Source organism: Ornithorhynchus anatinus, chromosome 1, assembly GCF_004115215.2.
Source record: "Ornithorhynchus anatinus isolate Pmale09 chromosome 1, mOrnAna1.pri.v4, whole genome shotgun sequence".
NCBI classification, from domain to species: domain Eukaryota; kingdom Metazoa; phylum Chordata; class Mammalia; order Monotremata; family Ornithorhynchidae; genus Ornithorhynchus; species Ornithorhynchus anatinus.
In genome coordinates, this window is record NC_041728.1 from 132,433,876 (window position 1) to 132,446,392 (window position 12,517).

The 12,517-nt window shown below is 53.6% G+C and overlaps 1 protein-coding gene across 7 annotated transcripts in view; it reads left to right on the forward strand.

Annotated features, from left to right (window-relative positions):
- Positions 1 to 12,517, forward strand: part of LOC100089260 (endothelin-converting enzyme 2) — a 51,536-nt gene that overhangs the window by 35,657 nt on the left and 3,362 nt on the right. For all 7 annotated transcript variants that reach the window (XM_029060903.2, XM_029060845.2, XM_029060828.2 and 4 more), the window contains 13 exons: positions 1,100 to 1,224; positions 2,085 to 2,231; positions 2,684 to 2,749; positions 3,779 to 3,967; positions 4,596 to 4,738; positions 5,665 to 5,779; positions 7,092 to 7,202; positions 8,025 to 8,123; positions 8,248 to 8,325; positions 9,433 to 9,536; positions 9,792 to 9,902; positions 10,363 to 10,430; positions 11,639 to 11,829. In XM_029060903.2, coding sequence (XP_028916736.1) covers positions 1,100 to 1,224; positions 2,085 to 2,231; positions 2,684 to 2,749; positions 3,779 to 3,967; positions 4,596 to 4,738; positions 5,665 to 5,779; positions 7,092 to 7,202; positions 8,025 to 8,123; positions 8,248 to 8,325; positions 9,433 to 9,536; positions 9,792 to 9,902; positions 10,363 to 10,430; positions 11,639 to 11,829 — 1,547 coding nt within the window. The remainder of the gene's footprint in view (positions 1 to 1,099; positions 1,225 to 2,084; positions 2,232 to 2,683; positions 2,750 to 3,778; positions 3,968 to 4,595; positions 4,739 to 5,664; positions 5,780 to 7,091; positions 7,203 to 8,024; positions 8,124 to 8,247; positions 8,326 to 9,432; positions 9,537 to 9,791; positions 9,903 to 10,362; positions 10,431 to 11,638; positions 11,830 to 12,517) is intronic.

Consider the following 12,517-nt stretch of genomic DNA (forward strand, 5'->3'; position numbering starts at 1 on the left):
AGGAGACATAACAGTGTGACAAACACCTTCCCTTACCCACGATGAGCTTCAAGCAAGCAGAAGCAGCGTGGCCAAGGGGAGAGAGAGCAGGCCTGGGAGTCAGAGGATTTGGGTTCTAATCCCAGTTGTGCCACGGGTCGGCTGCGTGACCTTGGGCCAGTCACTTCTCTCTGCCCCCGTTACCTCATCCTTAAAATGGGGACTAAATCCTCCTTCCTCCTACTTAGAGCCTCATTTGGGATCGGGACCGGGTCCACCCTGATGATCTTGAATCTACCCCAGCGCTTGGGACATAGTAAGTGCTTAATAAGCAACATAATTCCCAGAAGGAAGAGGTAAGGGAGTTCTAAAAAGAAGGAACCAGAAGATGATAGGGGAAGAGGGGAAGTTTGGAGTTTTTAGGGAAGGAGGCCGAGCCCCCTACAAATGCGTCAGGCAGCCTGAGGTCTTGCACCATGGGAACGACCCTAAGATAAATTTTTCATTTTTTTAATGGTACTTGGTATTCTGTGCCAAGTATTCTTCTAAGCACTGGACTAGATACAAGGTATTCAGGTTGGACACAGTCCCTGTCTCACTTGGGCCTCACAGTCTAAGTAGGAGAGAGGAGGATTTAATCCCCATTTTACAGAGGCGGTAAGAGGTGCGGTAAGAGAAGTGAAATGACTTGCCCGACGTCACACAGCAGTCAAGTGGAGGAGCTGGAATTAGAAGTCCTCTGACTCCCAGGCCCGGGCTCTTTCCACGGGGCCACACTGCCTCTCGAAATTCGGGACGAAATGGGGAAGGAGGTCTGGAAGAGAGGTGGGACTTGTGACCGTCAGTGGGGTGTTCCGAAGAGGATGAAGCAGAGATACCAAAGCAGCCTGGAATTTCCATTCTTCCTGGGGCTCCAGGGCTCAGAGTTGGACTAAAGGACTCATCATTTTCTGGGAGAGGGCTGAGTGAGGCAAGAACTGGGGTGTAGGAAACCCCCCGAGTACTTCAGACTTCCCGGCACGTGGGCTGTGTGTGTAGAGGGGTCCCGTCTGGTTCTCTGTTCTCCGGCTCTTGCCAGACCCCGGTCCGTATTGACTTGGCGTCCTTGTCCTGCACACAGAGAACGCCACTTTCAACTCCAGCAGCGAGGCGGAGCGTAAGACCCGGCGCTTCTATCTCTCCTGCCTGGGGGAGCAGCGCATCGAGGAGCTGGGGGCTCAACCGCTGAGGGACCTCATCGACAAGGTAAGAGCCGTTTGGAGGACGCCCGGTGGTGATATTATTATTAACGTTATCAACAGTAATCTTAATAATGCTATCGTCGGGGTAATATTATTATTAATATCATCCACAACATTCTTGACATCAACCATAATATTAATAATGCTCTCACCTCAGGAATCAGCACCCCCCAATGGTCATTCTCCAGACATTGATTAATAATGATGATTATTAATAATAATGATAATAACAATAATAATGTGTGATGTGCCAAGTACTGTATTAGGCCCTGGGGTAGATGGAAGATAATCAGGTCCAGAGAAGCAGCATGGCCTAGTGGATAGAGCAGGGGCTTGGGAGTCAGAAGGCCCTGGGTTCTAATCCCAGCTCCGTCACTTGCCTGCTCTGTGATCTTGGGCAAGTCACTTCACTTCTCTGAATCTCAGTTCCCTCATCGGTAAAATGGGGATTAAGACTGGGAGCCCTATGTGGGACGGGGACTGTGTCCAAGCTGATCAAATTTGTATCTACCCCAGTGCTTAGTTCAGTGCCTGGCACGTAGTAAGCGCTTAACAAGTGCCAGAAAAAAAAAAAGGGCCCACATGGGCTCACAGTCTGTGTAGGAGTGGGAATGGATCTTGAATCCCCATTTTGCAGATGAAGGAATTGAAGCACAGAGAAGTTAAGTGACGTGTCCAGGGTAACACTGCAGGTATACAGTGGGGAGCTGGGATTAGAACCCAGGTCCTCAGACTCCCAGGCCTGTAGAGAGGTCACATGGGAGCTGTGGAAGTAGGGAGACCCTAAGACTGGGAAAGGAGATGCTTCAAAAAGAGGCCTCAAAAGGGCAGCTGTGCTCCCTATTTGTCCCCCCCCCCGGCCAGATAGGTGGCTGGAACATCACAGGGCCCTGGGGCCAGGAGAACTTCCTGGAGGTGCTGAAGATGGTGTCGGGAACTTACCGAGCCAGCCCCTTCTTCACCGTCTACGTCAGCGCAGACTCCAAGAGCTCCAACAGCAATGTCGTCCAGGTGAGAGGGCTCAGCAGGGACAGGGGTCGGGGGAGGACACAATAAGGACCTTCGGGGAATGTGTCTACCAACTCTGTTGTATTGTCCTCTCCCCAAGCGCTTAGTACAGTGCTCTACACTCAGTCAGCGCTCAAAAAATACTGTTGATGGATGGATTGATTCAGGGACAACTCTCCTCCAACCACCGTGCTGGAACTTAGACCTCCTCCTGGAGACTGTAAGCTCGTTGTGGGCAGGGAATGTGTCTACCAACTCTGTTACACTGTTCTATTGTCCGCTCCCAAGCGCTTAGCACAGTGGTCTGCACACAGTAAGCGCTCAGTCGATCCGATTGACTGAGAGACTAGAATTCTTCCTACCCCGGTTGTTGTCCCTCCAAGGAACGACGGCAGAGGATCCCTCTCCGTCCACCGCAGATGTGTGATTTACCTTGCCTTTTCTGCCCGCTGTAGGTGGACCAGTCAGGCCTCTTCCTGCCCTCCCGTGACTATTACTTGAACAGAACTGCCAATGAGAAAGTAAGGAATTCTGAATTTAACCCTCAGCCCCAGAACAGGTTCTCACTCTTCAAGGGCTCAGTCCCCATTGGAGACGCCGTAGCAGTCGAAGCTCCAATTCGTCCTCGTTATACCAGAGAGATTGGCCGTTTCCTCTCCTGTAAGCCGGGGGTGTCCAACAACCTTAGGGCCAGTTTTTTATGTTTATATGGCACTTGGTACTCGGTACTATATGCCAAGCACTGTTCTAAGCCCTGGGCTGCACTGCACTAGGTAATCAGGTTGGACAGAGTCCCTGTCTCATCTGGGGCTCACAGTCTAAGAGGGAATAGGATTTTGTCTCTCATTTGCTAGAGGCTCCTGGGAATAAATGAAGGAAGGAAGGAAGGAATTAGGCAAAAGGGGTTTCACTCCCACCATCCTGCAAGTAATCCTTCTGCAGGATCTTCTTTTTTTGAATGGCGTTTGTTAAGCGCTTACTAAGTAATAATAATAATGTTGGTATTTGTTACGTGCTTACTATGTGCAGAGCACTGTTCTAAGCGCTGGGGTAGATACAGGCAGATTGTCCCACATGGGGCTCACATTTTTTTTGTTTACCCCCATTTTTACAGACGAGGTAACTGAGGCACAGAAAAGTTAAGTGACTTGCCCGAGGTCACACAGCAGACAAGTGGCAGGGTGGGGATTAGAACCCACGACCTCTGCCTCCCGAGCCCGGACTCTTTCCACTAAGCCACGCTGCTTCTCTACAGCGGTAGGCACTGTTCTAAGCACTGAGGTAGATACAAGGTCATCAGGTTGGATCCAGTCCCACATGAGGCTCACGCTCTTCATCCCCATTTTACAGAAGGAAATGAGGCCCAGAGGAGCGAAGTGACTTGCCCACGGTCACAGAGCAGACGAGTGGCGGAGCCGAGGCTAGAACCCGGGTCCTTCTGCCTCCCGGGCCCGGGCTCCGTCCGCTAGGTCCCGCTGCTAGGTGGGGTCCTGGGGCGGTGCGGGGGGCCTGGGGGCGGGTTGTAAGCGGTGGCTCTGGGGCCGGGCCAGGTGCTGGCTGCGTATCTGGACTACATGGTGGAGCTGGGCACCCTTTTGGGCGGAAGTCCGGCCTCCACCCGGGAGCAGATGCAGCAGGTGCTGGAGCTGGAGATCCAGCTGGCCAACATCACCGTGCCCCAGGACCAGCGGCGGGACGAGGAGAAGATCTACCGTAAGATGAACATCGCCCAGCTCCAGGTGCGCCGGAGGAAGGGGGCCGGGGCAGGGTATCTGCGGAGGGAGGGTCCTCGGGGCCGGGTGGGAGCGGGACCTCCTTTCCGGGGTCTGCCACCGTTGACCACGCCCGCCCCGGCACGAGGAACCCCCACCCCAGCCCGGCCCTGACGTTGGGAAGGGGGAAGGCGAGCGGCCCTGCAGGTGCGGGACCCTCGGCAGCACCACGCGGCCCGTTGGGGTTGCTACGGCAACCGGAAGAGGTTTCTGGGTCTTCGTGGGAGGTGAAGGGGGACCAGGGTAGGTGACCCTGTGTAAACACGAGGCAAGTCAGTCAGTCAGTCAGTCAGTAATATTTACTATTACTATAAAGAGTAGTAAATACTATAAACAGTAGCAAAGCACCATCCTAAGCGCTTGGGAGAGTACAGTATAACAATAAACGGACACATTCCCTGCCCGCATTGAGCTTACAGTCTAGAGGGGGAGACAGACATTCCTATAAGTAAATAAATTACAGATATGGAATAAGTGCTGTGGGCTGGGGGGGCGGGAACGAATAAAGGGAGCAAGTCGGGGCGACGCAGAAGGGAGTGGGAGACGGAGAAGGGGCAAGGTTCACTGGTCCCAACCCAGCCCTCCCTTCCTCCAGATCGTGGCGCCTGCCGTGGATTGGCTGGAGTTTCTGTCCTTCGCATTTGCACCCCTGGAAATGTCGGAGACGGAGCCGGTGGTGGTGTATGGGACGGACTACCTGGAGCAGGTGTCGGAGCTCATCAACCGCACGGAGAGCAGGTGGGAGGCTTGGCCACGGGTGTCCTGGGCAGACACGGGGCAAGGGGGACCTCCCGCCCGGGGGGCAGGGGGAGGGGTATCCCAGCCCGTGAGTGGGAACCTGGATGCGACCCAGGGAGACGGAATGGCTAATCGCGACGCTGAGCCCCCTAGAGATAGGTCAGTTCGTCTGAAGTCCCGGATGGCTGGCACCGTGAGAGCCACCCTAAGACAGACCTAGTTATTTATCTTTCTCTCCACTGGCCTTCTTGTCGCATGCTTTCGTGTCCCTGCCTACGCCCCCAGTTCCAAACCCCGTCACACACCCGTACCTCGTTCACTCCTTCATTTGATCGTATCTATTGAGCCCCTACTCTGCGCTGAGGGCTGTCCTAAGTAATAATAATGTTGGCTTTTGTTAGGCGCTTACTATGTGCAGAGCACTGTTCTGAGCGCTGGGGTAGATACAGGGGAATCAGGTTGTCCCACGTGAGGCTCACAGTTAATCCCCATTTGACAGATGAGGTAACTGAGGCACAGAGAAGTGAAGTGACTTGCCCACAGTCACACAGCTGCCAAGTGGCAGAGCCGGGATTCGAACTCATGACCTCTGACTCCCAAGCCCGGGCTCTTTCCACTGAGCCACACTGCTTCTCTAAGCACAACAATGAACAGACACATTCCCTGCCCACACTTGAAGGTGTATGGTAACGCAAAGAGTTTCACCCCCAGATTAGGCACGCTACTGCGGGCCGGCACGCGCGGGTGCATCAAGCGCTTAGTACAGTGCTCTGCACACAGTAAGGGCTCAATAAATACGATTGAATGAATGAATGCAGTCACTGCTCTGCACCCCCAGAACAAGTACTCCGGCACAGAGGTGAGGTGTCGGATAGGAGAGGGGGTGTTATCTTCCTGACCTTCCCTCCCTTCACCCTACCCGTTAGCATTCTGAACAATTACATGATATGGAATCTGGTGCAGAAGACCGCCTCCAACTTGGACCAGCGCTTTGAGAATGCTCAGGAGAAACTGCTGGAGACACTCTATGGCAGCAAGAAGGTGACAATAATAATGATGATAATAATAATTATGGTACTTGTTAAGCTCTTACTCTGTGCCAGGCACTGTTCTTAGTGTTGGGGTGGGGGGGATACAAGTTAATCAGGTTGGACACGGTCCCCGTCCCACGTGGGGCTCATAGTCTGGATCCTCATTTTACAGAGGAGAAAACTGAGGCCCAGAGAAGTGAAGGGACTTGTCCAAGGTCACACAGCAGACGTATGGCATTATGCTCTCATAATATCCCGACTGGATTATTGTGTCGGCTTCCTCTCGGATCTCCCTTCCTTCTGTCTCTCCAGTCTATTCTTCATTCCGCTGCCTGGATCATCTTCCTACAGAAAGGCTCTGGGCATGTCACTCCCCTCCTCAAAAACCTCCAGTGGTTGACAGTCAACCTCCGCACAAGACAAAATGTCTCACTCTGGGCTTCAGAGCTCTCCATCCCCTTGCCCCCTCCTACCTCTCCTCCCTTCTCTCTTTCTACTCCCCACCCCGCACGCTCCGCTCCTCCCCCGCCCACCTCCTCACCGCCCCCCGTTCTCACCTATCCCACCATCGACCCCTGGCCCACGTCCTCCCGCGGTCCCGGAACGCCCTCCCTTCTCGCCTCCGCCAAACGAACTCTCTTCCCCTCTTCAAAGCCCTCCTGAGAGCTCACCTCCTCCAGGAGGCCTTCCCACACTGAGCCCCCCTTTCCCTCTGCTCCTCCTTCCCTCCCCATTCCCTCTTCTCCCGCCCTCTGCTCTTCCCCCTTCCCCTTCCCACAGCATTGTGCATATTTGTATATATTATTTATTACTCTATTTATTTTGTTAGTGAGGTGTATATATCTATGATTCTACTTATCTCAATGATATCTATGCCGGACTATTTGTTTTGTTTTGTTCTGTTTCGCTTTGCTGCCTCCCCCGTTTCGACTCTGAGCCCGTTATTGGGCAGGGATTGTCTCCGTTGCCGAATTGTCCATTCCAAGCCCTGCGTAAAGTGCTCTGCACGTAGTAGGCGCTCAATAAATGCGATTGAATGAATGAATGAATATGGCAGAGCCGGGTTTAGAACCCAGGTCCTTCAGGCCCCCAGGCCGGTGTTCTATCCACTAGACCATGCTGCTTCTCTGTTAAGTGTTTAATATATGACAGGCATCGTACTGGGGTAGCTACAAGCTAATCAGGTTGACCTCAGTTTATGTCCCACATGGGGCTTACAGTTTTAATCCCCATTTTATAGATGAGGTAACTGAGCACAGTAGGTTGGGGAACAGAATTAGAATTAGGTCGGGGGAAACTGACTCCATTTTACCTCGCTGCAGTCCTGTACTCCACGCTGGCAGACCTGCATCTCCAACACAGACGACGCCCTCGGCTTTGCTCTGGGCTCCCTGTTTGTGAAGGCCACCTTCGATCGGGAAAGCAAGGACGTTGTGAGTCCCTTTGAGTCTAGCCCCTTGTCGGGTGGCCTGAAGCCTACCTCTCCCGGCCCTGAGCTTGTAGGGGATTCGGACAATCGAAGAAATGGCAAAACTCCTTGTTGCTACAGAGCTATTGGGGAGAGGGGCAAGCCCCCACTGTGTGTGCGTGTGTATATTACGTGGGATGTGTGTCTGTGTTGTGTGGGATGTGTGTGTGCATGTGTTGTGCGGGATGTTTACAGCCGTAATTTATTTATTTTTATTAATGTCTGCCTTCCCCCTCTAGACTGTAAGCTCTTGGGCAGGGAATGTGTCTGTTTATTGTTATACTCTACTCTCCCAAGCACTTAGTGTAGTGTTTTGCACAGGTTAAGTGCTCAGTAAATTCAACTGAATGAATAAGAATGATTATAGTTACAGTATCTAAGTGCTTACCATGTGTCAAGCACTGTTCTAAGCGCTGGGATAGAAACAAACTAATCAGGGGGACACAGTCCCTGTCCCTCACGGGGCTCCTAGTCTTAATCGCCATTTTACAGATGAGGTACCCGAGGCACAGAGAAGTGAAGTGACCTGCCCAAGGTCACAGAGCAGACAAGTGGCGGAACCAGGTTTAGAACCCATGTCCTTCAGGCCTGTGCTCTATCCACTAGGCCGTGCTATTCTCCCAAGCGCTTAGTACAGTGCTTTGCATGAAGTAAGCACTCCATAAATGCAACTGAATGAATGGGTATGTGTGTGTTTGTGTGTGTTAAGGGCTGAGGGGCGGGAGGAGGACTTGAGTCTTGCTGGTCTGGCCTGATTCGGCTTTCCCCTCCCCACTCCCCGCCCCAGGCAGAAGGGATGATCAGTGAGATCCGGGCAGCTTTTGAGGAGGCCCTGGGGCAGCTTGAATGGATGGACGAGAAGACCCGGCAGGCCGCCAAGGAAAAGGTGAGGGACGGCCGGGACAGGCTGGAGAACGATTCCGGGAAGAGGGTTAGGGTTGCGGGGAAGGGACCGGACCCGTATCCTGGGGAGAGCTGAAGGACAACTATCCCTCCCCCCAACTTCTCAGGCAGAGGCCATCTACGACATGATTGGATTCCCCGATTTCATTCTGGAACCCAAGGAGCTGGATGATGTGTACGACGGGGTGAGTGTCTCCCTGTCCCTTCTCTCCTTCCCTGGAGTCGGGCCAGGCCTCTTCACCCTTCCCCGTTCCCTCATCACTATCACCGCTTTAGTGTCCGTCTTCCCCGCTAGACTGTCAGCTCCTTGAGGGCAGGGCTTGCGTCTTCTAGCTCTATTGCGCTCTTCCAAGCACCTTAGTTCAGTGCTCTGCACACAGTATGTGCTCCATAAATCCCACTGATTTATGTATTAAGAGAAGCAGCGTGGCTTAGTGGCAAGAGGATGAGCTTGGGAGTCAAGGGATGTGCGTTCTAATCCCGCCTCCGCCACTTGTCTGCTGTGTGAACTTGGGCAAGTCACTTAACTTCTCTGTGCCTCAGTTACCTCCTCTGTAAAATGGGGCTTTTCATTCATTCATTCAATAGTATTTATTGAGCGCTTACTATGTGCAGAGCACTGTACTAAGCGCTTGGGATGAACAAGTCGGCAACAGATAGAGACGGTCCCTGCCGTTTGATGGGCTTACAGTCTAATCAGGCTTAAGACTGTGAGCCCCACATGAGACAACCTGATTACCTTGTCTCCACCCTAGTGCTTATAACACTAAGTGCTTAACAAATATCATAATTAATTATTTTTTTTTTATGGATTTGTTCAGCACTACTATATGTCAAACACTGCTCTAAGCTCTGGGATAGATACAAGTTAATTAGGTTGGACACAGTCCCCATCCCACTTGGGGCTCACAATCTAAGTAAGAGGGAGAACAGGAGACCTGAGGCCCAGAGAAGTGAAGTGACTTACCCAAGGTCACACAGCAAGCAGTCTGCAGAGCCGGGATTAGAATCCGGGTCCTCTGACGCCCAGGCCCGTGATCTTTTCTCTAGGCCATGCTGCTTCTCACCATCGATCCATCCATCACGGACTTGGCCCTCGCCAAGGGGCCTTACGGGTAGGGGCAGGTGTCTTCGAGGGTCCTGAAGCAGAGCCCAGATCTTTCACTTGGAGTCCCGGGGTTGGGGAGAAGGAGGTGGGACGCCCATCCGTCCCTTCGGTGCCAGGAATTCTCCTTATTCTCTTTCTTTCTCTCTCCTGGATTTCCCTCGTCCCCACCCTCCCCTCCCTGCAGTACGAAGTTTCGGAAGATTCCTTCTTCCAGAACATGCTGAATCTGTACAACTTCTCTGCCAAAGTGATGGCCGACCAGCTGCGCAAGCCTCCCAACCGGGACCAGTGAGAGGAGCGGGGCCACGGCGGGAGGGGGGGGGGACCCCTGGGCTTGGGGCGGAGGGCGGAGAACGGGGGGCTTGCACCTGCCAGAGGGGTTGAGCGGGGTCGGGGGCCGCGGAGGGCGGGCGGTCAAGGGACGGGAGGGGAGTCCGCTCTGGGTGGGAGTGGTGGTGGTCCCGGGGGCGGGGGGCCGACGGTCCGATAGGCCGAAGCCTCGGCTAGGACAGTTTGAGCCCTGCCCTCTCCCTTTTTCCACAGATGGAGCATGACTCCCCAGACGGTGAACGCCTATTACCTTCCAACCAAGAATGAGATCGTCTTCCCTGCCGGCATCCTGCAGGCCCCGTTCTATGCCCGGAACCATCCCAAGTGAGCTCGGGCCTGGCTGGGCTGGGGAGGGGGCGGAGAGGAGCGGGAGACGGTACAGTGCTCTGCACGCAGTCAGCGCTCAATAAATACGACCGAACGAATGAAGAGACGGGAGGACGAGGGGGCCGAGGACCCGAGGAACAGCGCGAGCCTGAGACTGGAAGACTGGAAACTTCCTGTGGGCTGGGAATGTCTGTTTATTGTTGTATCGTACTCTTCCAAGCGCTTGGTATAGTGCTTTGGACACAGTAAGCGCGCCGTAAATGCGGTTGAATGAATGAATGAATAGAAGTCTGTGAGAAAGAAGCCTGGGAGACACAAGGAGAATGGGAAGGACAGACACCTTTTCCAGATTGTCTACGGGGGGAGGCCGTGGGCCAGGGCAGAGGGAGATCTCTGAACAGGACAGCCTTGAACGTTGAACGACGACAACTTTGACCTCTGGCCCGCCTTTGAACAGGGCCTTGAACTTCGGGGGCATCGGAGTGGTTATGGGCCATGAGCTGACCCACGCCTTTGATGACCAAGGTAAGGGCTCTAAGGGATCCTCTGGGCTGCTCCTCCCTCACTTCCTTTACTGTTGTTGCCTAAGACCCCTCCATTCCCCCGCCGTGGTTTCTTGCATAAGCTCAACTTCGAGTTGCTCTATTCCCTTGCCTCAGCCCGCTCAGGCCATGGAGCCTGGCTTCTTCCCCGACTTTTGGCCAGAAGTTCCTGGTTCCCCGGGGCCGGGACCGTGCTGGCAGCCCTCTATTTTTTATGGTATGGTATTTGTTAAGTGCTTACTATGTGCCAGGCACCGTTCTAAGCGCTGGGGTGGATACAAACGAATAGGGTTGGACACAGTCCCTGCCCCATATGGGGCACACTGTCTCAATTCCAATTTGGCAGATGAGGGAACTGAGGCCCAGAGCAGTGACGTGACTTGCCCCGAGGTCACACAGCAGACAAGTGGCAGAGCCTGGATTAGAACCCATGATCTTCTGACGCCCAGGCCCATGCTCCATTCATTCATTCATTCAATTGAATTTATTGAGCACTTACTCTGTGCAGAGCACTGTACTAAGCAGCTCTATCCACTACGCCTCTACCCTGCAGCTGATTGATCTTTTGGGTTTGTACTGGGGGATGGCTGGGACTCCTTTCCAGGTGAAGGGTGAAGAGCCTGGGCCCAGGAGTCAGAGGACCTGGGTTCTAATCCCAGCTCCTTCGCTTCGCTTACCCACTGGGTAACATTGGACAAGTCACTTCACTTCTCTGGGCCTCAGTTCCCTCATCTATAAAGTGGAGATTCAGTACCAGTCCTCCCTCCTACTTAGAGAAGTAACACGGCAGAGTGAGAAGCAGCACGGCAGAATGGATAGAGCAGAGGCCTGGGAGTCAGAAGGTCATGGGTTCTAATCCTGGCTCTGCCGCATGTCTGCTCGATGACCTTGAGCAAGTCACTTCACTTCTCTCGGCCTCAGTTACCTCATCTGTAAAACGGGGGTTGTGACGGTGAGCCCCATGGGGGACAGGGACGGTATCCAACCCGATTTGCTTATAACCACCCTATTCCTTAGAACAGTGCTTGGCACAAAGTAGGCGCTTAACAGATGCCATCATTGTTATTAGACTGTGAGCCCCATGTGGGGACCTGATTACCTTGGACTTACCCCAGCACTTAGAACCGTGCTTAGCACATAGTAAGCGCTTAACGAGTACTATTATTATTGTTATTATGACGATTACTCCAGGGCGCGAATACGACAAGGAAGGGAATCTGCGTCCGTGGTGGCAGAACGCCTCCTTGGCAGCATTCCGGAACCGCACGGCCTGCATGGAAGAGCAGTACGGGCAGTACCACGTCAACGGCGAGCGGCTCAATGGGCGCCAGACTTTAGGCGAAAACATTGCTGACAACGGGGGGCTCAAGGCCGCCTACAATGTGAGTCCCCCCCATCCTCGCCTGTGGCAAAATGAAACTGGCCCATCCCCACCCACTAAACTCCGGGGGGTGGGGTGATCCTCTCCTTCTCGTCAGTTTTTTCGGGGATTACACTGAAGGTGACCATCATGGCTTAGCGGACAGGGCACGGGCCTGGGAGTCGGGAGGATCTGGGTTCTAATGCCCGCTCTATGACCTTGGCCAGGTCATCTCTGGGCCTCAGTTACCTCACCTCTAAAATGGGGTTTAAGACTGTGAGGCCCATCTGAAACAGGGACGCTGCCCATCCTGATTAACTTGTATCTACCCGGTGCTTAAAACAGTGCTTGGCACATTGTAAGCACTTAACGTGTACCAAAATTATCATGAGTATCTCCAGAGGAGGGTGTCCTTAGGTCCGCTGAGGCCTCTCACAGTGGCGGACTCCACCCCCGTGGGGAAGGTTGTGCCCAGGCCCGCTGAGGCCGCTCACACAACTTCCCTCCGCTCCACACAACTTCCTCAGGGTGAGGAGGAGGAGGAGGAGGCCCTGGTCGGAGCGTTCTCGGTCAATGGCAGATCAGTCACTGAGAAAAGAGGGTGCACAGTGAACAGTGCTTGATACCTACTAAGTGCTTAACCAGTACCGTAATTATAATTATCATTATTTATCGTGGATCCACGGGTGCTTAGTGCTCGAGGGGTTCTA